Source organism: Lutra lutra, chromosome 4, assembly GCF_902655055.1.
Source record: "Lutra lutra chromosome 4, mLutLut1.2, whole genome shotgun sequence".
In the NCBI taxonomy this organism is placed as follows: domain Eukaryota; kingdom Metazoa; phylum Chordata; class Mammalia; order Carnivora; family Mustelidae; genus Lutra; species Lutra lutra.
Genome location: NC_062281.1, coordinates 157059530 through 157087129, shown reverse-complemented (window position 1 = coordinate 157087129; position 27600 = coordinate 157059530). Strand labels below are relative to the sequence as shown.

Below are 27600 nucleotides of genomic sequence, written 5' to 3'. Positions count from 1 at the left end.
CAGAATACTGTAACAATAGTGATTAATCATTTAATCTGGTACAGAAGCTAAAAGACTTGATTGATGGATTCCATATGTTGAACTATCTTTGCCTCACATATATAAATTTCATTTGGTTATGGTGTATGATCTTTCTAATGTCCTGTTGAATTTGGAATCCATCAATCAATGTGATACACCATATTAACAAAATGAAGGGAAAAATGTTACAAGATCATCTCAATAGATGCCAAAAAAGTATTCAACAAAATTCAACACCATTTCATGATAAAAATATGCAAACCAGAAATAGAAGAAAATTACTGCAACATAATAAAGGCTATATATGAAATGTCCACAGCTAATATCATACTCAATGGTGAAAACTAAAATCTTTTCCTCTAAAGATCACGAACAATGCAAGAATGTCCATTGTTGCCACTTTTATTCATCAGAATATCTGAAGTCCTCGCCAGAGCAATTAGGCAATAAAAAGAAAGAAAAGGCATCCAAATCAGAAAGCAAGAAATAAAATTATGTTTCCAGATAATATTATATGGAGAAAACCCCAAGATTCCATTAAAAAAAAAAAAAAAAGCTGATGGAAACAATTAAGCAAATTTAGCAAAGTTACAAGATACAAAATTAACACCCAAAAACTAGCTATATTTCTCTACACTAACAACAAGTAATCTAAAAAGGAAACTAATAAAACAATATCATTTAAAATACCGTCAAAAACAGTAATACACAGGAATTAAACTTAACCAAGAAAGCAAAAGATTTATACAATGCAAACAAAAACAATGTTAAAAGAAAGTACAGAAGAAACAAATGAAAAGACATCACATGTTCATGCATTGAAAGACTTAATATTGTTAAAATATCTACGCCATCCAAAGCAAGCTACAGATTCAGTATGACCCCTATCAAAATCCCAATGGCATCTTTGCAGACATTTTTGCAGAAAACAGTGTTAAAATTCATAAGGAACCACAAAGGACTCTATATAGCCAAAACAATCTTGAGAAAGAAAAATGAAGATGAGGGCCTCATACTTCCTGAATTCAAAACATTTTACAAAGTAATCAAGACAGTACGTACTGGCATAAAGAAAAACATACAGAGCAATGGAACAGAATAGCAAGTCCAGAAATTGATCCATGCATATGGGTCAAATGATTTGACAAGAATGCCAAGTCTACACAATGGAGAAAGGATAGTCTTTTAATAAATGGTTTTGGGGGGGAAACTGGGTTTCTACAGGCAAAAGGATGAAATTGGACCTTTATTCCATATACAACTTGGCTTAAAACGGTTTAAAGACTCAAATGTAAGTTCTGAAACTATAAAACTCATAGAAGAAAATATAAAGCAAAAGCTTCACACGTTGGTCCTGGCAATGATTTCATGGATATGACTCCAGAAACAAAGACAACAAAAGTAAAATAGACAAGTGGGACTAGATTACACTAAAAAGCTTTAGTGCAGCAAAGGAAACAGTTAATGAGACTGTAAAGAAGAAAATATTTGCAAAGCATATATTTGATAAGGAGTTGATATTCAAAATAAGGAAAAGTAAATAACCTGATTTAAAGATGGGTAAAGGCCCTGAATAAGCATTTCTCTAAAGAAGACATACAAATAACCAACAAGTATACGAGAAGATGCTCAACATCACTAATGAACATAAAATACCAAGTGCTGGCAAGGATGTGGAAAAATTGGAACGCTTATGCATTTTATATTGGTGGGAATGTTAAAATGGTGCACCCATTATGGAAAAGAATATGGACATGCCCCCAAAAATTAAAAATAGAACCACACACAATCCCAATAATTCCACATTTGGGTATTTATCCAAAAAAATTGCAAGTAGGATCTTGAGGTATTTGCAAACCCATGTTCATTGCAGCGTTATTCATAATATCCAAGAGGTAAAAACAACCTAAATGTCCATGGATGAGTGAATGGATAAAGAAAATGTAGTATATACATACAATGGATTACTATTCAGCATTTAAAAAAAAGAAGAAAATCTTGTAATATGCTACCATATGGATGAAACTTGAGGATATTATACTTAGGGAAATAAGCCAGACACAGAAGGACAAACACTGTATGATTCCACTTATTATGATATATTTATAGTAGTCAAACTCATCCAAGCAGAAAGTAGAATGCTGGTTGCCAAGGGCTGATAGAAGGGGAAAATGGGGAGTCGCCATTTGATGGATACAGTTTTAATTACATAAGATGAAAAAGTTCTAGAGATCTGCTATACAACAATGTGCATATAGTTAACAATTGTACATTTAAAAATTTGTTAAAAGGATACATATCATATTATGTGCTTTTTTTTTTTTTTAGCACAATTGAAGGAAAAAAGGTGGGGAGCGAATAGGGGGCATGGGAATGAGCATGGGAAAAAATGAATGAACTAATGAAATCTGGGCAGAAGCAGATACATGTACAAAGGCCCTGAGTGAGCTAATAACCTATTCAAGAACTTGAAACAACACCAAAACCACTTAGGCATGCAGAACAAGGATGAAAGTGGTAACAAATGAAAACCAGAGATGTAGTAGCAGGAGCCTGACCAGCCAGGGACTTACAGGCCATGATGAAAGATTTTAATTTCATCCTAAATCAACGGAAAGTTTCTAAATGGCTTTAAGTAAAGGAATAACAATCTGATTAGTGTTTGAGAATGATCAATATTCTAACAGTTTTGCTTTTCTCTGCAATGTACCTCTCCTTTTTTTTTTCCTTTTTTTTTTTTAAAGTAGGCTCCACGCCCAGCTTGGAGCCCAGTGCAGGGCTTTTTCTCACAATGCTGAGATCAAGAGTCAGATGCTTTACCTACTAAACCACCCAGGTGCCCCTGTAATATACCTCAAGTAAAAAATTAAATAAAATTAGGCAAGAATCTTCCTTTAAAAAACAAAGGCAAAATTTCAGAAATATCTGGAATTAGATTTAAGGCAAAATTACATTAATGGGTCAGGTAATCTGAATCAAATATGAATACAACACAGTTTGTCTATAGTAATCTAATTAAACAGGGGCACCTAAGTGGCTGAATTGGTTAAGTGTCTGCCTTAGGTTCAGGTCATGATCCCACAGTCCTGGGATCCAGTCCCACATCAGGTTCCTCCTGCCCCCTCTGCTCCTCTGCCTGCCTCTCTGTCTGCTTGTGCTCTCTCTGTCAAATAAATAAATAAAATCCTTAAAAAAGAAAGGAAGTGGGGTGCCTGGGTGGCTCAGTGGGTTAAAGCCTCTGCCTTCAGCTCAGGTCATGATCCCAAGGTCCCCGCATCTGGGCTCTCTGCTCAGCAGGGAGCCTGGTTCCTCCCACCCCCCCACCGCCTCTCTCTCTCTCTCTGCCTGCTTCTCTGCCTACTTGTGATCTGTCAAATAAATAAATAAAATCTTAAAAAAAAAAAAAAAAAAAGGAAGGAAGGAAGGGAAGGAAGGGGAAGGGGAAAGGAAAGGAAAGGAAAGGAAAGGAAAGGAAAGGAAAGGAAAGGAAAGGAAAGGAAAGGAATGGAATGGAATGGAATCAGGTAAAATCTATCCAATAATGGCAGCCATACACTTTAAGTTTCCTTTGAAAGTATAGTATTGAAGCAATTATTCAACTGGCAGTTATTCAACTGGCAGAGAGAAGGAATGATGAAAACATGTCTTATTTCTGATCTCTCATTAACCATAGCATAAAAACAGAATAAATTTCAGCTATAAAGTACAACACACAATATACTTAAAAGTTTGATTTGCATCTGCCCTAAAACAGCATCTTATACCAGTCCATGTAAGTGGAACAAAAGAATTATTCTCAAACTTGCCTCAGTATCAACACAGTATTTCAAAATGAAGCACAATTATCTGTATGGAAAATATCAGTTTCAATTTGCCTTTTTTCCCTTCTTATTGGCAGTCAACTCAAAAGAAAAGAATATAAACTAAAGGTTTACCTAATGAATTGTTTGTTTATTTATGAAGGCTTTATGCTAGGAAAAACCTTACCAACAGTACAGCTGTCTTCAAGTACCACATCAACATTTCTGTCTCTGTACTCAACCCTGAAGTCCAGCATCCGAGGCTGCCGTTCTACAATTTGCCTAGATGGCATTACAGGTCGAAATGCTGAAGAGGAAGAGGGTGCAGGAACTGAACCTGGGTGACTTGGATCAAATGCAGGTCCTGGTATAGTCTCACCTCCATAGTCACTGAAATATTGACATAAAGAGAAAGATTATCATCAACCAAATCATTACAGATAACCACTAAGGACCTATTTCATACTTGGCTTATGTTGGTCTTCCAATCAAATTTACCTACCTATGCATCAAGGCCTAACTAAAGTTTTACTTCCTCCCTAGCAACTGAAAGGGATCTTCCCTAGCAACTGAAAGCCACATTACTCTCCCTCCCATCCTTGTCTTTCTATGTCTATTAGCAGTATCATTTAGCATTTAATCAGATTTTTGCCTTATATTGTTATGATGCTATTAGAACATTAATTTCTGTGAATTAAGAAGTGTCTTCTTCATTCGCTTTCATTTGCTCACTGAAAGATTATTTGATTAACTCTACTTTCCACAAAACTCAGAAATTAACCATCCTTAAATCTCCATTCTATTGTACTCCTCAGTCTTAAAAGATTATTTTTTTCCCTGCTTTGCATAGAAAGCAGATGCCATCAAGATGAAATTCCCTTACTTTTTTGACAACAAATCCACCAACTAACCAGCATATGTACTTTTTCTCTTTCTGTAAAACAGGGGCAACATCACTCTATCTAAAACCATCTTCTAATTAGCTTTACATTATGGTATATACTTATCCTTTCCAGTATCTTCACCTTCTCTTCTAGATTCTTCTCAATAACACTTAAACATGTTAAAATCTTAAAAAATAAAAATGCAATCTTTGTTCTGCCCACTTAATAGTTATCTCATTTGTTAAATGGGAAAATTAATTATACTTGTAGGGATTAAGTCAGATAAATGCATGAAAAGCTTAGCACACTGCCTGGTACCTGGTAAGATCTCAAACTCAGTATATCCAAAGTTTAACTCATTTATGTCTTCCCAAGCATGATCCTCCCTCCATTATTCCTCATATCAGCTAACCAAGCCAGAAACTTCTAGCCATTATCCTTGATAACTTCTTCTCTCACAACTCCCATATCTAGTCAGTCCTTTCAATTTTACCATCTAAAAATCTTTTAGTTAAGTTATCCACCTTTCCCCTCTAAAGCTGACACCGCAAGCCACAAGCACCTCTTGCACAGGCTGATACAACAGCCTCCTAACTAATCCCTCTGATTGTTCCCTCGCTCCCTTGCATGTCATTCCTTACCATCACAAAAATGAAATTATATAAATGTCTTCATGTCATTTTCTTCAATATTCCCCTTTGCTCTTCATACAGAGCTAAAGAGGTGTATAAGTCCCTATATGATCCAAATCCTATCTACCTCCCCAGCCTTAGCTTGTGCTAGGCTATCTCCAATCTCTCTATGTTAACAGCCACAACAGCCTTTCATTTCTTCTGTCTCACCTTGATCCTTCTCATTTCATAGAGGAACACAGATTATTCCTTCTAAGCATGTTCTTTCTTTCCCATCTCATCCCAATATTCTATCTTTCTTCTAGCTAATTATATTTAGCCTTCATATCTCAGATTTAATGTTTTTCAACTCAGAGCAGGTTTTACTACCTCAGACTGGTTCTAATTCCTCACCACTACCAATTATAATTGATATTAATCATCTGACATTTAAGACCCCCCCAGAGAATAGAAGTTCCAGAAGGGCAAAGTTCACATTTGTTCATTTAATGGCTGTATCTTCTGCCTGGAGCTCAAGATTTTACAGAGAAAGTGCTTAAATATTTAACAAACCAGTGAGTAAAGGAATAATTATTAAAGAATTTGATTTTTCTCTCACTTAGTTTATCATATATAGTCACTTCTTTTTCCCCTCACAGGGAGAAGTAAAGAATAAGAGAACATAAAGAATGCTTCCATTGAAACGTCATTATTGCACATATGTTCCACCACCACCAAAACTACAAGCTCAGTTCTAAAACATCTTTCTTCTCACTCTAAATCTAAGGAAAAAAACAACAGATTGGGAACCTGAACAGAAACAACAAAAACAAGAATGACCAAAAACCCACAAATAAGCACTATTCTTATGACAACTCAGGAGAAAATATTTACATTTACTTCACACTTTTGCTCTGATTAGTGTTTACCAAATTTAGATTACAAAATCAATTTTGTGCGTTGTGGTTGTCTTTTAAAGAATAGGACAGGATAGGATAGGATACAAATGATTAGTACATGGCACTTAATAGTTAGAACCAAGTATTGTTTCCCAAAACTTTTGATTCTGATATATATTTGCATATGTGTATTTTGGATTCCAAATATTTCTCATTGTAGGTAATAATGATGAGAGTTCAGATACTCTAGTAATCACTGATCCAAAGGCAAAAATCTACACTTTCTCCCAGTTGTTAGATTCAAGAAAAGTCATCTTAGAAGTAAGACATAGAAAAGAAAATGTCCAAAGCAGGAAAGAATATCACTGTTGGAATCCACTGTTGGAGTATCTATGAAGAAAATGTGTACAATGATATTTCATATCTCTAAATTTTGTCACAACTTCTAGGAACCTCGGAAAAATAGCTAACATTAACAGACTGGTCCCTGACTTATTGTTTTCTTAACTCAAAATTCATCCTTCTATTGTCTATTCTAGCATTCTGCAAAATTCTATTTATCCTTTGGCATATGTTTCCCCAATAGATTCTGTAAATAGGGGATACTAGATAGAGATCATTTGTTAGGAGGAGAGAACAAAAGCCTTCCTTCTTCCTATTTGCATATATTTCTATCAGTATCATCCTTTAGTTTTTAGTCTCCTGGCTTTTTTCAGCATTCATATAACCAGATTCCTGACATCCCCTCAGACACCAATAGCAGCTAGACAGTGTGCATTCCACAGCTGCCTGATCCTAACTCAGGTCTAACAGGTTCCTCAGAGCTTGAAAGTTCTGTTAATCCCTTGTCCAAGACCTGAGAGTGCTAACTTCCTGAAGCAGTTACTATACATAGGTTACTTCAGTTTTACTTTATTGCTCTTTTAGTTCTCCACACCTGTGTAACCAATTCTACGTTAAACTTGAAATACCCGATTTTTATTTATTTATTTTTTTGGTAATGGAGGTGTCCCAGAAATGGGATTCAGTTACTGATTTGATTATGTCCTTGACCTTCAATATACTGATGAGCTCCGTGCCAATGGAAAATGGGATACTAGTGAGCATGCACTGGCATAATGATTAATTAAATTATCACTTATAGTTCATTATGATCACATACCTATTAAAACAAGTGCCTAAGGGGACAAATGATTATTTGACTTGGCCATTATGGTGGCAATAATGACAAAATAAAGACTTTGAGCTGGCTGCTTCTGACTCTAATGGAAAGCTTAACAGAAGAAAATGACACACTTAGGGCTATTAACGTTCAGTTCAAGCCATGACAAGAAAGCTAAAGCTTTTGAAGTAGCACTTTATTATTTCCCATCCTCCGGGTATGATCCTACTGAGAATCACACACAAAATTTAATTTTGCAGCTTAAATAACTACAGTGAAAGCTGAGTAAATGTACTTTCTAAGTTTCTTTTGTGAACATTACAACACTGTTTTAGAAAGAGTGGGACCCTAAAATGTGGAATAGAGATCCCAAGTAGATTGAGATGAAGGTTACAAACTTGAACTCAGAGTCCCTCCCAACCTTTTTTGTAAAGAGAAACAACTCCTCCTCTCATGACTGAGGTTAGCCTCCTCTTGCTTGAAAACTGGCAATGCTCTCACTTGAGACTGTTGCCTTGAAAAGGGATGCCTATTGTCAAAACCTACCCCCACCATTCCTTACTACGTCTAAAATCAGATCTAGGCATGCTTCAAGAGAATAAGTACAATGTCTTAACTGAGAGAAGGCTTATATCCAATATTATAAGATTCTGATAAATCAAAAAACTAGGGAACAGGTAAGGAAATGAATTTGAAGTGAATTTGACCAAAAGAGCTTGGATAGGGCCAAATATAACATGTTTGCTTAAGCAGCTGTAAGTCCTCTAATAGTATGCTTGTTGACTGAATGAAACTTAAGTCCCAAAGGAGTCTAAATTTAATGAGGATGAAATGCCCAAACTTTCCTGGCAAAACGTAGAAGAAATCCTGATGCTTAGAAAAATAAGAATGCCCAAGTGGATTTCCATGTACAATCTAAACATACATACATCCTCCTACTACATCATCCATGAGGTCCCAGAGGACACTGCACTAAAGCATTAAGAAATACATTAGTAAGGGAGGGTCTGCATTCTTGAAAAACTGTAGTGGCTGTCTTCCATAGGTTGAGGAGATGACACCACTAAATAAGTTTCCTTAATGGGTATGAGATCCCAAAGTGCTCAGTTCAAATGGCAGAATTTAGTAAGAAAAGGGTGGGAGCAATTAGTTAATGGACAGCATAGACAAGAAGTGGCAGTCAGAAGATTTCAACCTGCAGAGATCTTTAGAACTGTTTAGCTGAACATGATTATTATAATTATTACCCCTCCCAACCCTGAGAGAGCATGCACAAGTGTGGTGGGGGAGAGAGACAGAGAGAATCCTAAGCAGGCTCCATGCCCAGCCCCAAGAGGGCTCAATCTCATGATCCTGAGAGATCACAATCTGAGCCTAAAATCAAAAGTAGGACACTTAACCAACCGAGTCACCCAGGCGCCCCAGAACACGATTATTTCTAAGGAAGCAAATTAAAAGTCAACTGACTAAAATACTACTTGATCTAAAAACATCAGAAATTCTAGATCGGATAGCCTAAAACCTAATGTCTGTAACCGCAGCAGAGAGTCATACTCACTCCCAGTTTCCAAAGACAAATTGTTTCACAGACATAAAGTCCCTGATTCCCATAAGCACAATGCAACAGAGCCACATGTATGTATTAGAAATTTTCCTCTAAGACTTTTCCTAATGGGCCTGCAGCCATTTATTAAGGTGTTTGTGTAATGATAAAAGGAAAATATCTAAATTTTTATGGGATTACTAATGCTAACTCTAAATTGATACTAATTCCTGGGGATATAAAAGTGGAAGATTATGGTGGTAAATGAAGTTTGGGCTGAAATCCACTCATACCGTGTTCAAACCATCTGTGAACCTACCCTGCAACAACTTCTCCAGATTCTGAATGCATAATTGAAAGAGACATACTCAGTAACTCGCAGACATCCCATATTTGCTTCCTGATCCATGGAGTTAGGGTTACTATGTAGGAAGGATTAGTAGCAAGAAGCAACTGATCTTGCATATACTTTTTTACTCTATATTAATTTGCAATCACCAAGACAAACATTTTACTTTTACCCAGCAGGGTAAACAAAATACCTTCACTGTCTTTTTCAGAAGATTATGTCAAGGGGTGCCTGGGTGGCTCAGTGGGTTAAGGCCAGAGTCCTGGGATCGAGCCCCGCATAGGGCTCTCCACTCAGCAGGGAGCCTGCTTCCTCCTCTCTCTCTCTGCCTGCCTCCCTGCCTACTTGTGGTCTCTGTCTGTCAAAGAAAGAAAGAAAGAAAGAAAGAAAGAAAGAAAGAAAGAAAGAAGATTATGTCAACTCTCCTCTAGCATATTAATCTAGCCTGGAGAGATCTTGATCACCTAGACATTCCACAAAAAAAACATTACATTGATAACAATGTGAACAAATCCTGAAGAGAAAAGTAGCAAGTATTTGAATGCTTTGTTAAGACACATTTATGATAGAGATTAGAAGATACATGCCACAAAAATGCAGGGGAGAACCTGCCACCTTGGTGAGGTTTCTGGGGTCTAGTGATTACAAGCAAGTCAAGGTAAAAGGCCAGCTGCTATATCTTGTACTTCCCATCAATAATAAGAGATAACCAAGTTAAATGAGGAAGAAAAGATTTGGACTGGGAAAGGAAAAAAAAATAGCTGTATAATATTCATGCTCATACCAACCAAAAAAACCAAACTGCTGAAGCATTACAGCCCCCCAAGTTATCCCAGAAAGACAGTAGTGAAAGAAAAGCCTTCTAGTGGGGAGCACTTGGGATTGTACCACAGGTTGACATTGTTTAGAAAGAGAGATTACCTGAGGTACAAATCTATACTCAACCAAGGACAATGGATAATAGGTTGGCCAGCTGATCGGGACTTGGAAAGAATAAAAGAAAAATTAGGTGGCAAGGAAATCTGGGGTAAAGATATGAAAACAGAACTTTCAGAATGACACAAAATGTGAATATATGTTTCTGAGGGGAATGCTGCCTACAGGCTACCCACTGGCGGGGTGGGGGTGGGATGACTCCCAATGTGCATAAGATGATATTGTTCTGTTGATGTGAGTCAGCTTTTCTCCCTTACTACCCTAGGGCTGTTCCATGCATTACTATATAATGAGGCCATGCCAAGAGGAGTGGAGATTAGACATAGGTACAACATCAATTTCCCCTTACCAAGTATGACTCTGACTAGGGAAATTGTCTGAAAACTGCAAACAAGAGAAACTAACTGAGCCAATATGGCATCATTCCTTTAAGATCTGGTAATGGATCATTTCTATCATGGAGGAGGAAGCAATATGTTCTCCCTTAAAAGGACACTGTTCTGGATATGGACTTGACTTCCCTGACAGCAATACTTTTACCAGCACCACCATTCATATTTGAGGGAATACCTTATTGATCTAAGGCTTCCCCACACAACACTAATTCTAACCAAGGAACTCATTTCACAGCAAAAGTAGTGCTGGTATCATTCATATATACTGTTACCCAGAAGTATCTAGCTTGTCAGAACAGTGAAATGTCCTGCTGAAGACAGCTGGGAGACAACATACTCAAAACTTGGGTCTCCACCTTAAAAGACGTAGTATATGCTTTGTATCAGTGACTAAAACACAGTGATACTTCTCATATTGTCAGAAAATATGGGTATAAGAATTAAGTGTTAGTAGTGGTTTCTTTTATTACACCTAATAACAGAATTTTTGCTTCCTGCTACTTTGGGCTCTGGTGATTCAAAGATCACAGTTCCAAAGAATGTAGTATTTCCACAATACTTGCATAGAACTATAACCTGAGAGTGCCACTTGGCCATTTTGTACTCTTCATATTACTGAATCAACTAGCAAAATAAGGGGGTATGAAGTGAGGTGGGAGGTCCTGATAACCACGAAAAAAATGGGTTGCTGCTATACAATGGACTATTTTCTGGGGCATGTCCAATAATATGAGTTAATGGAAAACTAGAACCAATTTTAAAAAGACAGGTCCACTGAGGATTTTAAGAATAAATGTTTGAGATGACCCACCAAGTAAAGAAACTTGACTATCTGAGGTGCTAGCAGAGGGAACATAAAGAGTGGAAGAAGAAACTGATAAATATTAATCATGGCCTTACAAAAATGCAGCAGCACACAAGTGTGTGCACAGACACACACAAAATTTTCTTTTAGAGTTTTGCACATTTTTTTTTTCTTTTTAAGATTTTATTTATTTATTTGACAGAAAGAGAGATCACAAGTAGGCAGAGAGGCAGGCAGAGAGAGGGGAAAACAGGCTCCTAGCTAAGCAGAGAGCCCGATGCAGGCCTCCAACCCAGGACCCTGAGATCATGACCTGAACCACCCAGGTGCCCTACACATTGATCTTATCTACACCAGTGACCTAGCAGTGATCATACTGTAACAATGACAACCACTTTGTTTTAGCATCAGCCACTGGTGTTAGCTTCTAGCTTCTTTCAATACTTCAAAACTAGCCTCTGCATCTTGCAGAGGTACCATTATCAGCTCAGCAGGACTTCCTTTCTCTTATGTCTATGGTCAAATTGCTAGGGCCAGTTCCTCAGGGCTTCCAAGTCCTATTAACTCTATTTCTCCCAATCACTTTCCTTTTTCCCTCTAATACTAGGAGTGACTTTGTGCCCTTTATTTATTTATTTTTTTAAAGATGTTATTTATTTATTTATTTGACAGAGAGGCACACAGTGAGAGAGGGAACACAGCAGGGGGAGTAGAAGAGAGAGAAGCAGGCTTCCTGCTGAGCAGGGAGCCAGATTTGGGACTCGATCCCAGGACTCTGGGATCATGACCTGAGCCAAAGGCAGGTGCTTAATGACTGAGCGATCCAGGCACCCCAACTCTGTGCCCTTTAGTGGTTAGCAGGGGGCTCTCCCAGACAGACCTGTCCTAGAGCAGGCTTCCTGGAATACTCTGGACCCAGTCCCCACAGTTCTGGCTGTGCCCACCCTACTCAGAGGATGCTGCAGCTGTTAAATCTGCTCTTGCCCTACGCTCCTTTCCTCAAGCCTAGCAGGACCACCTCACCCACAACTGGGGTTGCTGGTCCAGCTGTTTCCTGATGTCATTATATCTGAATTATCTCAGTATTCGCATTTTGCACTTTCAACCTGCTCCACATTTCTGGAACTGATTCCCTATATGAAATTCCCTGTGTTTGAAACACCCCAGTGTGCTTTTTTTTCTTTACCAAACCCTAACTCTAGGAGACAGTACATTTCTAATCACAGCAGGCTATCTGATGTGTTGTCAGCCCAAGAGAATTTTTTTAAAAAGTTCTCATTTGAGAATTTTCATATTGGCTATTAATTACTCTATTTTAAGATCAATAAAAAATAATGAGAGTGCCTGGGTGGCTCAGTCGTTAAGCATCTGCCTTCGGCTCAGGTCATGATCCCAGGGTCCTGGGATTGAGCCCCTGCATCAGGCTCCCTGCTCAGCGGGAAGCCTGCTTCTCCCTCTCCCACTCCACCTGTTTGTGTTCCCTCTCTCACTGTGTCTCTCTCTGTCAAATAAATGAATAAAATCTTTAAAAATAAAAATAAAAATAATTAAAAATGATGAATTTGCATTAGAGTTTTTCACTAGCAGTATTAAAAAAAAAGAGAGAGAGAAAGGGAGGGAGAAAGAGAGACTACCAGTTAATGATCCTATCAATTTGACTAATGTTCAACGGTAACCATAGAATACAAAGACATCCAAAATTGCTGACTCAAAAAAAAGTATTTTTAAGACTTTTCATCTATCAAGACACCATTCTATAATCTGATATACTCACTCTTCTAGTTAATCAATAATTTTTTAAAAAGACACTGATTAGTAAGGGGAATGCTATGGAGAAATCTGTTTTAGATCTATACCTCAACTAAAGGAGTGTTTTTATCCTTACTCAACTTCACTCTACAAATCACACACATCCTTGGAAGGCAATGAACAAAGCAAAGTAAACAGGAACTCTGTACATGTTTATTTCAATTTTTAAAAATCCATCCCAAATTTCTAGGTACAAAAACAACAAAACAAAAACACGCATGTGTTTTAAAGATAAATTTGTCTTTAGAAAAAAATCAGATTCTTAAATGAACACCAGAGAAGACAATAAATAGAAACTAATTGGCCAAAATGGATATTTTCTATATCAAAAACCTCAGCATTATATATTCTGAAAATGTTAACAGTGAATAATTAGAAAAATGCCTAGTCTTCTCAAGGTTTCCTCAATGAATTAAACAACAGACAAAGAAACATACAGAATATCTGTCTGGGTCAAAAAAATGTGAGTTGACAAATACTACCCACTTAGTCAATGAGGAAAATTACACTACTGATTCATAACATTTTTAGAAAATATAGCCTATGCTGTCTACTAACACAAGTAATTCATTAGCACTTCCTTCTAATAATAACTGTCTCCAAAAATAATGTTTAAAAAGGCTCTGGACAACATGCTAATAAATAAAATATTACACCAAGATGTAGTAAATAAACGTGCACACATTTGATGTTTCATGACTGAATGGCTTACATTTATGACAGCATAAGTCACACAGTTTATAAATATGTTGTATTAGCAGTATATTGCCTAGTGAAATAAGCCTTGGAGGATGAGGCAAAAGACTTGCTTATATCCTGACTCCATCAACATCATGTTGTATCATCTGGGCCAAGTCACTTCATGCCTTATTCTCTCTACCTCTAAAATGAGGGATAATAATATCTGCCTTTACTTGCTTACAACTAAAATAGTAACTGTAAAAACAAAGCTATGGGAGAAAGATCTTATACACGTATTAAATTCCAACTTTTTTACCCAAATGAAAAAAAATCTAAAAAAAAAAAAAAAAAAAAGACATGGCATGGTTAGTTTGCTGACCTAGAATAGGGCAGAGTGGTATCAAAAAACGCATGGCTTTTAAAATGAGACAAACCAGACTTCACCACCTACTACATTTGTGAGCTTGGGCAAATCTATGTAAACTCTCTAACCTTCAGTTTCCTCACTATGAAATATGAATCTCTTAAGAGTTATAATAAGTATTAAATAATGAAAAATAAATCAATTACCTAGCTCAGTGCCTTACACACTTTTTAAAATGTTAGTTTCTTTACTTTGAACTTTATGGGTACATTAAAAACCATATTCCCACTTTTGAATTCACAAAAAAATTTGATTTCAAGAACAGCTATAAAGCACAGAGATTGGGTTCTTCTCCCTCCAAAAATAATTCATATTTAAAAAAATCTTTTTGGTAGCTTTTTCCTCTGTCGAAGTATGAACTGACAAATTAAGAGTCAGCTGTATTCACAGACTACACAATAAAAGTCAAACATACAAAACAAAAACCCTTTTAACTACTTACATATACCATTCCTATCTTCCACTTTCAGTGGTAAGCCAATGAGAAAGCAACAAAGAACCCTCTTTCATTTTCCTCTGGTTAGGAGATATACAAGAGGAATTTTTAGTTATGTCAATTTCACAGTGATTTCAAAGCTAAAGAACAAAGTTAGAAAGGGAGAGAGTTGAAGACTATTGCTAGATAAAACTGATTTTCTTTTGTGCATATATGATTCATTCCTTTAAATAAGCAAACAAAAAAAAAAAACAAAACCACTCTCTAATGAATGTTAAACTCCAAATTTTATAGTATTAGAAATCAATTTAGTGCTGAATCTCTACTTTTAAATATTAATCAAAAAGTATCATCAGTGACAGGAGAGATGGGATGTTTCCCATCACTGTCATCAGTGACAGGAGAAATGGGATGAGGAAATTTCTACAGTTCACCCAGAGCAAAATATTGTTAATTTTTTTTTAAAGATTTTATTTATTTATTTGACAGACAGAGATCACAAGTAGGCAGAGAGAGAGAGGAAGGGAAGCAGGCTCCCTGCAGAACAAAGAGCCTGATGTGGGGCTCGATCCCAGGACCCCGGGATCATGACCCGAGCTGAAGGCAGAGGGTTTAACCCACTGAGCTACCCAGGTGCCCCCAAAATATTGTTAATTTTAAGATATATCCAGTATGTACTCAGAACCCAGAAGCTGAATCCACAAAGGTTTAACAAGCAAAAATTTTGGCACAGAAGGTGGAATAAAATTTACTCAAGAATAAAACTGGTGGGGCGCCTGGGTGGCTCAGTGGGTTAAAGCCTCTGCCTTCAGCTCAGGTCATGACCTCAGGGTCCTGGGATCGAGCCCACATCGAGCCCACATCGCATGCATCGGGCTCTCTGCTCAGCAGGGAGCCTGCTTCCTCCTCTCTCTGCCTGCCTTTCTGCCTACTTGTTATCTCTGTCAAATAAATGAATAAAATCTTAAAAAAAAAAAAAAAAAGAATAAAACTGGAACCATATTTAGAAGTCTAAAACTTTCTAAACCAAGAAAAAAAAAATGACCATAAAGGAAGTTCCTGTAATCCCCTGGTTTGCTTTCTAGGTAAGGGTTTCAGTAAAACTGAACACTTCTGAACAACAACAAAAAAATTTGTACAGACTCTGGAAATCGGCCACATTTACTCTGGATGAAATTCTTTCTGACAGTTTTTTTAAAAAGGTGGGGAACAGGTCTATTAATTACTAAGGGTAGTACAAGTACCAAACAGAATTTGCTTCCTTTCTAAATATACACAGTTTCCTATAAAGTATAGCACATTTTGCAGCTTATGGTAAATTTTCTGATGGTTTTGCAACAGCACTCTTCTTCCTCTCCAAAACAATCTCACTCCTAGTCTGCTGTTTCTGTTTGCCTCATCTGCACTTAGCAGATCATGCTTCAGTGACTTAGAAATCCTAGCCACCGAAATTCAAGCCAAAGTTTGAATTGACACAAGAAGGGGGGGAATTCAAGTAATTAAACTACACTTGGAAGGGAGAATGGTTTTACCTCCTATGACTCTATAGCGTCCTCTTTTAATCCAAACCAGTCTCTAATTTTAAGGAAGGAAAACTTATAAAAAGTTATTTCTAATCTAAGGAATGGTTTTTTATCTTATAGTTCTCTTGGCATCATCTTCCAATTTTACCCTCTGGCAATGACACAAAACCATGAAGACCATTCTACATGTTAACAATGCATTCTTCAAGTGAAATAGTTCAGTGCTTTGGGAAGTTTCATCAATTAAGGACTTATTCAAATTGTTGCAAATTAACATGAACTTAATTTAGAAACCAAAAGTGGAAAAAAAAAAAAAAGACTGTAGCAAGGCTGGAGATAACGCCTGGATAGGTAGATAATAACCATGCTCTAGAGTTCTGAGATTCCGTTCCTTCCATTTTATGAATTAGAAGATCCCCTTGAAAAGCTTTTTTAAAAATAAAATAAAACCACCATTAAAATAGTACCACTCATTCTGAAATAACATTATATAGTTAAAAGTTGGAAACTTTAGGAAACTGATATAATAAAATGGTCTGAAAGAACAGTAACTATATTAATGAGCTTCTACACCAAAGATCAAAAGCTCTATCAAAAAGTTAAACAGGGGCGCCTGGGTGGCTCAGTGGGTTAAGCCGCTGCCTTCGACTCAGGTCATGATCCCAGGTCCTGGGTTCGAGCCCCACATCGGGCTTTTCTGCTCAGCAGGGAGCCTGCTTCCTCCTCTCTCTCTGCCTGCCTCTCTGCCTACTTGTGATTTCTGTCAAATAAATAAATAAAATCTTTAAAAAAAAAAAAGTTAAACAAAAAAATTAACAACTCTCTCTTTTTTGCTTGGCTAAATTCTCATCCTACTATTAAGCACCTTATAACATACCTTTGTAGAATGCCATTTTCCTGGGGTATTACACCATTGATAGCTGCCTGCAAACAAAAAACAAAGAAAGCCATTTAAAAAACAACAACAACAACAACAGAAAAATGCTCAGGGACAGGTGGGGTGGAGAACACTGTACAGGAAAACAAGTATACTTTGAAAAATAAAATTTTAGGAGCACCAGGGTAGCTCAGATGGTTAAGTGTCTGCCTTCAGCTCAGGTCATGATCCCAGGAATCCTCATCTGGCTCCCTGCTCAGCAGGAAGCCTGCTTCTGCCTCTCCTTCTACTGCTCCCCCTGCTCATGTGCTCTTGTTCTGTCAAATAAATATAATCTTTAAAAATAAAATAAAATTTAAACAAAACACTAAATGTTTTCTTAATAATACAAAATATTCTCTAAAATATTTCTCTACTTACTATGATAACACCGTATTTTGGGAAACTAAAAAAAAGCAAAACAAAACAAAACAAAAAACATGCATTTGGCATATAATATCCCCAAATCTTGAGTCATAAAAAGCTTACTTTCACAGTCTTCATTCAAGCAAAACACCCACAAAAACCAATGTTTAAGAATGTCAGAACAAGTAAAATAAGTACCTTAAAGTTTTTTTAACTTATTTTCTTCTTCAGATTGAGAGGAGTAAGATACAAAATCACAAATGAAAAAATGGACTCAAGAAATAAAATCAGTCTTTTATGTTATAATTATTCTTAGTAAAAAGAACATTTGGAAGGAAAAAACACAGAGGCAAAAATTCTCTGATAAACAAAATACCATGATTGTACCAGGTTACAAAAGGAAACAGGAATATCACAGGAATATAAGTTTCCTTATATAAAACATTCCTGAAGTCGGTCTCTAAGCTAACAAGTCTCCAGTTACTTGGAACATGCACAGTACTGACATGATATGGGCATTTTTGCAGGCTACTGAGCAAGCACGCTGTGACATCCTGGATTGCAGGCAATTCACTGCAGGGTAACAAACATTCCCCGGAGGAAAAAACTTGGCGTTTCCAACTTTGCCTCTGTGTCATAACAACTTCCCTTCCCTTGCCCATCCAAGTCCACATCAAAATGAAAAAGGGTAAAAAAAAGGGGAGGGGGAACGGTTCAGTGTTTTATCAGCTGCCTAGAAATCAATTCCCAAAAGGAGTTTGTGTATTTTGTGAAACATTAACTTAAATTATTTGTCAGAAGTGGATCAAGTTTACAATGTTATTCTGTTGAATGGAAATAAAGCAGAAGGTAAGATGCTTGCTATGAATTTTGAGAGCTGTAATGCTCCACTGGCAAAATACAAAGATATTCACAGATAAATACAGACAGTAGATTCCATAGACCCCTGACAACCTGGAGGCTCATAAATCCTGAGTCAAACAAATACTAAAATGAGTTTTCAAAGCCACAAATTCAATGGAAGCATCTCTGTCTGCTTCCAGGTCAAATATCTCTTTTCTTTTGATAGCAATGGCTCCACACAGAAATATCCCCTTTGCTAAAAAACAGAAAATAGTGAAAGAATTTTCTATGGTGTTGGAAAAGAAACAAAATGCCAGAGTTTGGAAAGATTTTGTTCAAATTTTCACTCGGGAATTCAAGGTATAATGGAAAGAATACTAAGGATTTACAAAGTCCAAAATTTGAACCTAGACTTTTCCACTTACAAATTTTATGACCTTAATATGTTCTACACTCATCGAACCTCTTTTGAGCCTCAGTTTCCTCATCTGTAATGAGGTAATACTATTTCCTTAGCCAAAATAGGCCTATCTTTGTGTTCCTCAAAAGCATCAAATTCTATTTTTCTTAGGTCTTTTGAAGATAGTATGTTTGTTTGAAATGCCTTTTCCCCATTTCTTGTCTGGCTAAATCTTAATCATAACTGAAGTTTGTTAGATACACTTTTTCAAAAAATTCTTCTTAATCAACCCCCCATCTATATAGGCTTACTCTCACATAGAACACTGTGCTTTTCCTTCATAGTAACTGACAATTACTTATTTGGTGAGTACTTGTTTTATATCTGTAGGCTATGTGACAGACAAGATAACAGTAATTTTGTTCATTACTTTATCCCAGTTGCCTAGCACAGCACAGGCATTAAATGACACCTGATACTTATTTGTTAAATTAATGAGCTGGAGGAGTACCAAAAAACAAAAACAGGGATGCCCAATTGGCTGAGTCGGTTAAGCAACTTACTCTTGATTTCAGCTCATATCATGATCTAGGGTCCTGGAATCAGGCCCCAGGTTGGGCTCTGTGCTCAGCAGCGAGTCTGCTTGCGGATTCTCTTTCCCCATCTCCCTCTGCCCCTTCCCACACACACTCTCTCTCTAAAGTAAAAATAAATAAATCTTTAAAAAACAAATACCAAAAAAAAAAAAAAAAAAAAAAAAAAAAGCCACATAGTCAACACCTGACCAAGGCTCAGAAAGCTTCCTAGATGAAATCATGTCTCAAGACTGTAGGATAAGTGGGGGTGCCTGCGTGGCTCAGTCAACTGAGCAACCGACTCTCAGTTTTGGCTCAGGTCATGATCTTAGGGTTGTGGAGTCAAGCTCCATGAAGGACTCCATGCTCACCAGGGAGTTTGCTTGAAGATTCTCTCCCTCTGCCCCTCCCCCTGCTCCTGCAGATGCACACATATTCTCTCTCTCCCTATCTCTCTCAAATAAATAAATAAGCCTTAAAAAAAAAAAGACTGAAAAATAAGTGAGAAGTAGCAAGATGGGGTAGAAGGCAACACTATGCAGAAGGATCAGTGACACACCTCCACTTTCATTTTCTAAGACCTTAGGATCATTTTAAATAATGTATTTGTTTTTGGGTAGAAAGTTAGTCCTTGACCTCAACCTATTTTATACATAAATATGTAAAATGTAATCCAGAATGAAGGTACAATAAAAGTATTATTTGCTAAAAGGAATCTAGAATAGGGAGAGAGATTTTTGGGAGGATTAAGGAAAGTCTCAGAAAAGAGATAGCATTTGATCTGGACATCAAACAGTAAGTGGATATAGAAGCAAAAGAAAATTTCATATGAGTTCAATTTTGAACATGTTAACTTCAAAGTGACAGTAGGAATCATTTGTTTACTTAACAAATATGTATTAATTGCCAACTACATACCAAGCTCTAGGCTAGGCAATGGAGATATACTAATGGACATAACATAGCTTGCCTTCTAGCAAGGACAAAAATATATTCAACAATTAATTTTACTATAAGCAGTTCAGGTAATATCCAAATGGAGCCAAAGTAATTTAAAAATTCAAAGCCAGTAAAGCAATATATGTTAAAGGCAAATAAAAACAGCCCTAAAAATATTTTAATTCCCTCCCCCTGTAAGCTTTTTTCTTTGGTGAAGAGTAGTTGAGACAAAGAGTCTTGTGAAATTCATACATATAAGAAATAGAGGAGAGAAAGCTAAAGACAAAAACAAAACAATAAAAATAGAAGGATTAGATATGAGGGAAAAGACCAGGAATATGTCATTGAAGGGGCAAAGAAGGTATTATAAGGAAGGATTAGACAAAACTGAAAAATGTGAAAATGGTCTAATAGTATGAGGTCTGAGAAGAGATTATTAGACATATTTTTAAAGTTTTAGTAAAAATTAAATTATAAAAGGCTAAGAAATACATGGGAAATAAAGTAAGTACAACTAACTCTTGAAATAGTATGAAAAGTATAAAAATAGGAGTATCCTTATATTACTCATTATTTTCTGTATAATATAGATCACTTATTAACAGACCAGCATTTTTCCAGATGTTTCTTCAGTAATGCTTCAATAATTACATCACAGAATTATGATTAGCTTTATTTTTTTATTTTTTAGATTACTTTGAGAGCAAGAGAAAGTAAGAGAGCGAGAGAACATGAGCTGGGGTGTGGGGAGAGAAGCAGACTCCCCACTGAGCAGAGAGCCCAAAGTGGGGTGGGCTCAACCCAGAACTCCAAGATCATGACCTAAGCCAAAGACAGATGCTTAACCAACTGAACCACCTAGGTGCCCCATATCATTAGCTTTATTCTTATTAGCAGCCTCCTCACCTGGCCAATTTCCAAATTACTTATTACAGATCAGTAAAACTAAATACGTAACACATTTAAGTTATAAGAATTTATGAAAATAGAAATGATAAAAATTTTTATTACATATATAATCATATATATTATTAGTTGATAGAATTAAAAGTATAGGCAACTCTACATATACCACATGTTTGGAAAGCCTGTGAACTAGGAAAATAATAATTACTTTTTTTTTCTCCAGAGAAGGAGGGGAAAGGGATAGAGAGAGAGGGAGACAGAAAATCTTAAGCAGGCTCCACCCCCAGCACAGAGCCTGATGTAGGGCCTCATCTCATGACCCTGAGGTCATGATCTGAGCTGACATCAAGAGTTAGACACTTGGGGCACCTGGGTGGCTCAGTGGGTTAAGCCACTGCCTTCAGCTCAGGTCATGATCTCACAGTCCTAGGATCGAGTCCCGCATCGGGCTCTCTGCTCAGCGAGGAGCCTACTTCTCCCTCTCTCTCTGCCTGCCTCTCTGCCTACTTGTGATCTCTGTCAAATGAATAAATAAAATCTTAAAAAAAAAAAAAAAAGAGTTAGACACTTAACTGACTGAGCCATCCAGGCGCCCCAGTAATACTGGCTTTGTTGTATCCATTAACCATTTTTTTTCATCTCCTGAAAATACTTAAAATATAGGAAAATTACTTTCTAAATTAGTATAATTTTGTTCAATTATTTGAAATTATTACTCTGTGGCATGTCAGAGTCAAATAATTTCAAAATACCTAAAAAATAAACTTTGGACCCACAAAGTACTAATATTTTAGCATTCACAACTCTGCTCTTGCCATCAAGTGAATTCTTCCAACAAACCCAGACTTTCTCTCCTCCAATCACACTGATCCTTTATAAAGAACATCCTCTTTTCCACCAGTTCAAATTCACTCATTCTTTTATTCCCTGAACACAGTGTTTTAGGACCAGAGGGAAAATAAAAATGACAAGACATGTTCTTCCAGGACAGGCAGTTATAGAAACAACTAATTGAAACAACTAATATGAAACTAATTGAAACAACTAATATGAAAGGCAATGGGATCATGAAGAAAGAAATGCCTATTGTTGCCTAGTGGAGATGCAAACCCAGATGTGAATCATTTTCTTCAAGAAAATTTAACTGATCCACACCACCTTTTTCTCAATGATTTTTCTTTTTTTTAAGTTTTTATTTAAATTTCAGTTAGTTAACATACAGTGTAATATTAGCTTTGGTGTACAACTTAGTGATTTAACACTTCCATCATCCAGTGCTCATCACAAGTGCCCTCCTTAATCCCCATCACCTATTTAACCCATCCTCCCCCCACCTCCCCTCTGGTAACCATCAGTTTGTTCTCTATAGTTAAGAGTTTGCTTCTTGCTTTGCTTTAAGTGTCAATGATTTTACACTGTTTTGTACTTACAAAGTACTCATGCATCTCAATCATTTATCTGAATATTTCATTCATTCATTCCAACATCAACCCATCCAATAAATATTTAGTAACTTACCTAGAACAATTCTGGGTACTGAGGAAACAACAAAAGTAGTAGATTTAAGTGTCCATGCTAAATTCACAAAATTATCCTCCCTTCGTGTTTTTGCCCTGAGTAGAGCCAATGAGAAGTTCTGTAAAGGCCCATCATTCTACAGCTATGAATTGTGGAATTTTTACCTTTTACCTTATATGGGGATGAAACACTATCCTGTGTGTCTCCTCTACTCTCATACTCTACTACCAACAACACTATTTTACTTGACACCAGATGTGTGGGTTTTCTACACATCAAGCAATTCTGCAACACCAGCTAGGTGTCCTACAATTTAACTCAATTCTGACACTATCTACCTAGAGACAGCATTGGATCCCACAAGTTAAGGGCTCATTCACACAAGCCTACTCCCCTCAGATGCTAAGTACAAGTCCAGACTTGTTATCTGTGCCTCTGACCTACTGGCTAAAAATCAGTCGTTCCCACAATCCTCTCTTCCATTCAATTAATTTGCTAGAGTGGTTCAAAGAACTCAGGAAAACATTTTACTTATTAGATTACTGACTTATTATAAAAGGATATAACTCAGGAACAGCCAGATAGAAGAGGCACCTAGAGAAAGGCATATAGGAAGGCATGCTGAGCTTCCATGCTCTCTCTGGACACACTCTCCCCCCTCACATCCTCATGTATTCACCAACCTGGAAGCTTCCCAACGTGTATTACTGGGATTTTTAGGAGGCTTCATTACACAGGCATGAACCATCACTAACTCAATCGCTAGTCCTTCTCCCCTTCATAGAGGATGGGGGTAGGAATGATAGTTCTAAGCTTCTAATAATCATGGTCTGGTCTTTCTAGTGATCAGCCCCCATCCTGAAGCTATCCAGGTGCCAAAATCTCTTCAATAGAACAAAAGTCACTCCTATCACCCAGGAAATTCCAAGGGATTTAGTAGTTCTACATCAGGAACCAAGGTCAAAAACCAAATATTAGAACAAAAGATAATACTAGATTCTTACCACTTAAGAAGTTATAAAGGTTTTAGATCTCTGTGCCAGGAACTGGGGGAGAGACCAATATATATTTTTTCTATTATTTCACAGACCTCATTAGTATTATGTTAATCAAATGAACTATAAAAAAAAAAAGGGTCCATTTTGGGATGAAACTTTCTCAGCTATGCAAGTAAAAGGCCAGAGAAACAAAAGTAGTAGATTTAAGTGTCCACACTAAATTGTAGAGTTCTAAAGAAAGACAATGAGATTATGGTGGAAAGCCAATGAGGCCTCGAAAAGATGCTTAACACAATTTTCTCCTCTTTCTGGAGCAGAAAGGAAAAATTTTTTTTCTCATAAACAATTATTTGATTTTCTGTAAGCATCTGTAACAGACAATTTCCAACAATCTACTATATTTAAATTCTTCTAAATGTTCTTTCAAATTCCTACTTCCCAAGTATGTTAATCACTGTGATAACCCTTTCCTAAGCCTTCTTCAAGTACTCTACTGTATGACTCAAAAGCTGATGACTCTTCCTTCCATTTACTATAAACTTCAATAGAGGAATATATAAGATACTCTATGGAGGCAAAAGAGTGGAAGTAATTTGAATGCCAGGAAAAAAAAGCTAAGAAGAAGGTGTGATATTCGAACCAAGTGTTAAAGCAGGGCTCTCCTGGGGTAAAAAGCAGAGTAAGAGCCGTCCGGGCAGGGGGGTATTTTTTTGTCTGTCTGTCTATTTATTTACGGTAAGTCTGTTCCGGAAATGGAAAGTAGTTTTGTGTGGCTTCAGCAAAGGTTTGGGTCAGGAAGCAGCAAGGACGAGCTAGTTGGAAAAGTAAGCAAAAGTTAAATTATGAGAATCAATACAAATACAGGTATTTAAAGTTTTATTTATTTATTTATTTATTTATTTTAAAGATTTTATTTATTTATTTGACAGAGAGAGATCACAAGCAGGCAGAGAGGCAGGCAGAGAGAGAGGAGGAAGCAGGCTCCCTGCTGAGCAGAGAGCCTGATGCGGGGCTTGATCCCAGGACCCTGAGATCATGACCTGAGCCGAAGGCATCGGCTTAACCCACTGAGCCACCCAGGCGCCCCTTAAAGTTTTATTTAACCTGAAGATAATGTGCAGGCAACTGCTACAACTGAAATTTGCCTTTCAGGAGTATAATTTGGTCAGCAATGCAAAATACAAACTGAAAAGAGAAAGTTGTTGAGAATGATGCCCAGGCTTCTGGCCTGGGTGACTGAATAGGCCACTTCTGCTCCAGTCCTCCCAATCAACACAACTGGTAAGCAATTCAAAATTCCATAGCTCAAGTCAAAAATCATATAGTCATCCTCAATTCCTTTCTCTTACATTCCACATCTGACCTATAAGAAATTCTTTATTCTACCTCTAAAATGTAGAATCTGACCAATCTTTTCTATTACCACCCTAGTCTAAACCACCATCCCTCCTCTGAATTGGTATTTCAATAGTCTCCAAACCAGTCTATCTGTTTCTATCTTTGCCCACTGCTTACTGCATGTTCACACAGAAGCCAGCATGGTACTTACAAATGTTAAGTCAAAACCATATTATTCTTCCCATATTATCAGAGTAAAGGTCAAAGACCTCATTCTGACTTTAAAGACTACATTAGCTGACTCCAGCTCCTTCTCTGACATCATCTTCTTCCACCACCCCTGAGGTCACTTACTCTAGTCGATCTGATTTCCTTACAATTTCTTAAGCAAGTAAAATATGCTCCCACATTAAACTGCTTATACTTATTCTTCCCTCTGCCTGCAATGCCCTTCCTTTAGACATCCACATATCTCACCCCCTCACTTCAGTCAGGTTTCTACTCAAAGGTCATCTCAGAGAGATCTACCCTAGTCATTCTATCTAAAAGAGAATTCCTCTAGCCATGACACTCTACCTATTTGTCTCCTTCTTTGTTATCTGTCTTCCCTCACTAGAATGTGAGATCCAAATGACTTTAGTTTGTTCACTGATGTGTCCTCAACACTAACTGTACCTCATCCCTCAGCAGTGTGAGTTAACATATACTGAATACATGAATGAATAAATGAATGTATACCATGAACCCAAGAACATGAGCAAAGGGACAGGCTGGTGAGGACAGTAAGATCTGAGGCATTCAGTTTTAGGCATGCTGATTTTGAAGTACACATGGGACATGCATGAAGAGATGTCCTATAGACTGTTAAGAATCTAAAATGTATGGGGCGCCTGGGTGGCTCAGTGGGTTAAGCCGCTGCCTTCGGCTCAGGTCATGATCTCAGAGTCCTGGGATCGAGCCCCGCATCGGGCTCTCTGCTCGGCAGGGAGCCTGCTTCCTTCTCTCTCTCTCTGCCTGCCTCTCTGCCTACTTGTGATCTCTCTGTCAAATAAATAAATAAAATCTTTAAAAAAAAAAAAAGGAATCTAAAATGTGTGAGATCAAGATACCAAGTTTTGGAGTCACGAGTCGTCTACTTTAAACATATTTGGAAAGGGGTGCCTGGTGGCTCAGTTAGTTAACGTCTGTTGATTTAGGGTCAGTTCGTGATCTCAGGGTCATGAAATTGAGTCCGATGTCTTGTTCCACACTGGCATGGAGGCTGCTTAAGATTCTATCTGTCCCTTTCCCCTGCCCCTCTCTACCTCCACATGCTCTTTAAAAAAAAAAAAAAAAAAAGTGTTTGGAAAAAATTAAACTACCAAAAGATCCAGAAGTCTCACTTCTGGGTATATATCCAAAATCACTGAAAGCAAGTTCTCAGAGAGATGTTTGTACACCAAAATTCACAGCAGCACAATTCACAATAGCCAAGAGGTAGAAGCAACCCAAATGCCCATTAACAACAATGGATAAAGAAAATGTAGTATATACATACAATGGAATAGTATTCAGCTTTTAAAAAGAAGGAAATACCATTACAGGCTATAACATGAATAAATCTTGAGGACATTATGGTAAGTGAAATAAGCCAAAAAATGGCAAATGTCAAAAAATAACAAATACCATATGATTCTACTCATATGAAGTACCTAGAATAGTGGAATTCATAGAAACAGAAAGTAGAATAGTAGTTACCAGGAGCTGGGAGGAGGGAAAAGGGAAAGTTGTAGATTAATGGGTATAGAGTTTCAGTTTGGCAAGATGAAAACATTCTGGAGATCTGTTTCACAACAATGTGAATATATTTAACAATACTGAACTATATACTTAAAAATGATTAAGATGATACAGTCCATGTTATGTGTTATAAAACCATATTTTTTAGTCTTTGCAGAAGTCTTAAGAGTGGATTAAGTTTATGTGAAATGAGGAAATAGTGTGAAGAAAAGCCTCATGATGGAACTTCTGAAATGCCAACATTTCAGGAGTATGTAGGAAAAGTAAAATCAGAGAAAATATTAAATAGAAGTATCAGAGAAGTAGGAGGAGATAGATATAGACATCCTAGCCTCAATACAAATCTCAGTTACAGTTACATATATGCATTAACCAAATTTTTAAAAGTGAAACTGGCCCTTAGGGAATTCACCAACTACGATGACCTACTGTCATTAATAGAAAATGTGTAAAAAGGAGATGGCATACAAACATTAATTTTTATATATTCTTTTTTATCTTTTTTTTTAAGCAAAAAGACCCCTACAGTAACAATTCATATTCAGTATTTAGTTCTCTCTGATCTATAATCTACTATAATTTAATGGGGTCAACTATGGGATGTTCTATGTCCCATAGTCTGGCAGATCTGTTTTCAAATCCTAGTTTTATCACGTGCTCATTAGCTGTGTGACTTTGACCATGTTAACTGAAGTACTCTAAGATTTAGTTTACCCATCTACAAACAGGAGGTAATAATACCAA

General features: G+C 36.9%; 1 protein-coding gene across 1 annotated transcript in view; it reads right to left on the bottom strand.

Annotated features, from left to right (window-relative positions):
• Positions 1 to 27600, bottom strand: part of FAF1 (Fas associated factor 1) — a 478510-nt gene that overhangs the window by 335578 nt on the left and 115332 nt on the right. The window contains exons 3-4 of the mRNA XM_047728777.1: positions 17156 to 17202; positions 4009 to 4211 (exon numbers count right to left, since the gene is read on the bottom strand). Of these exons, the coding sequence (XP_047584733.1) occupies positions 4009 to 4211; positions 17156 to 17202 (250 nt within the window). The remainder of the gene's footprint in view (positions 1 to 4008; positions 4212 to 17155; positions 17203 to 27600) is intronic.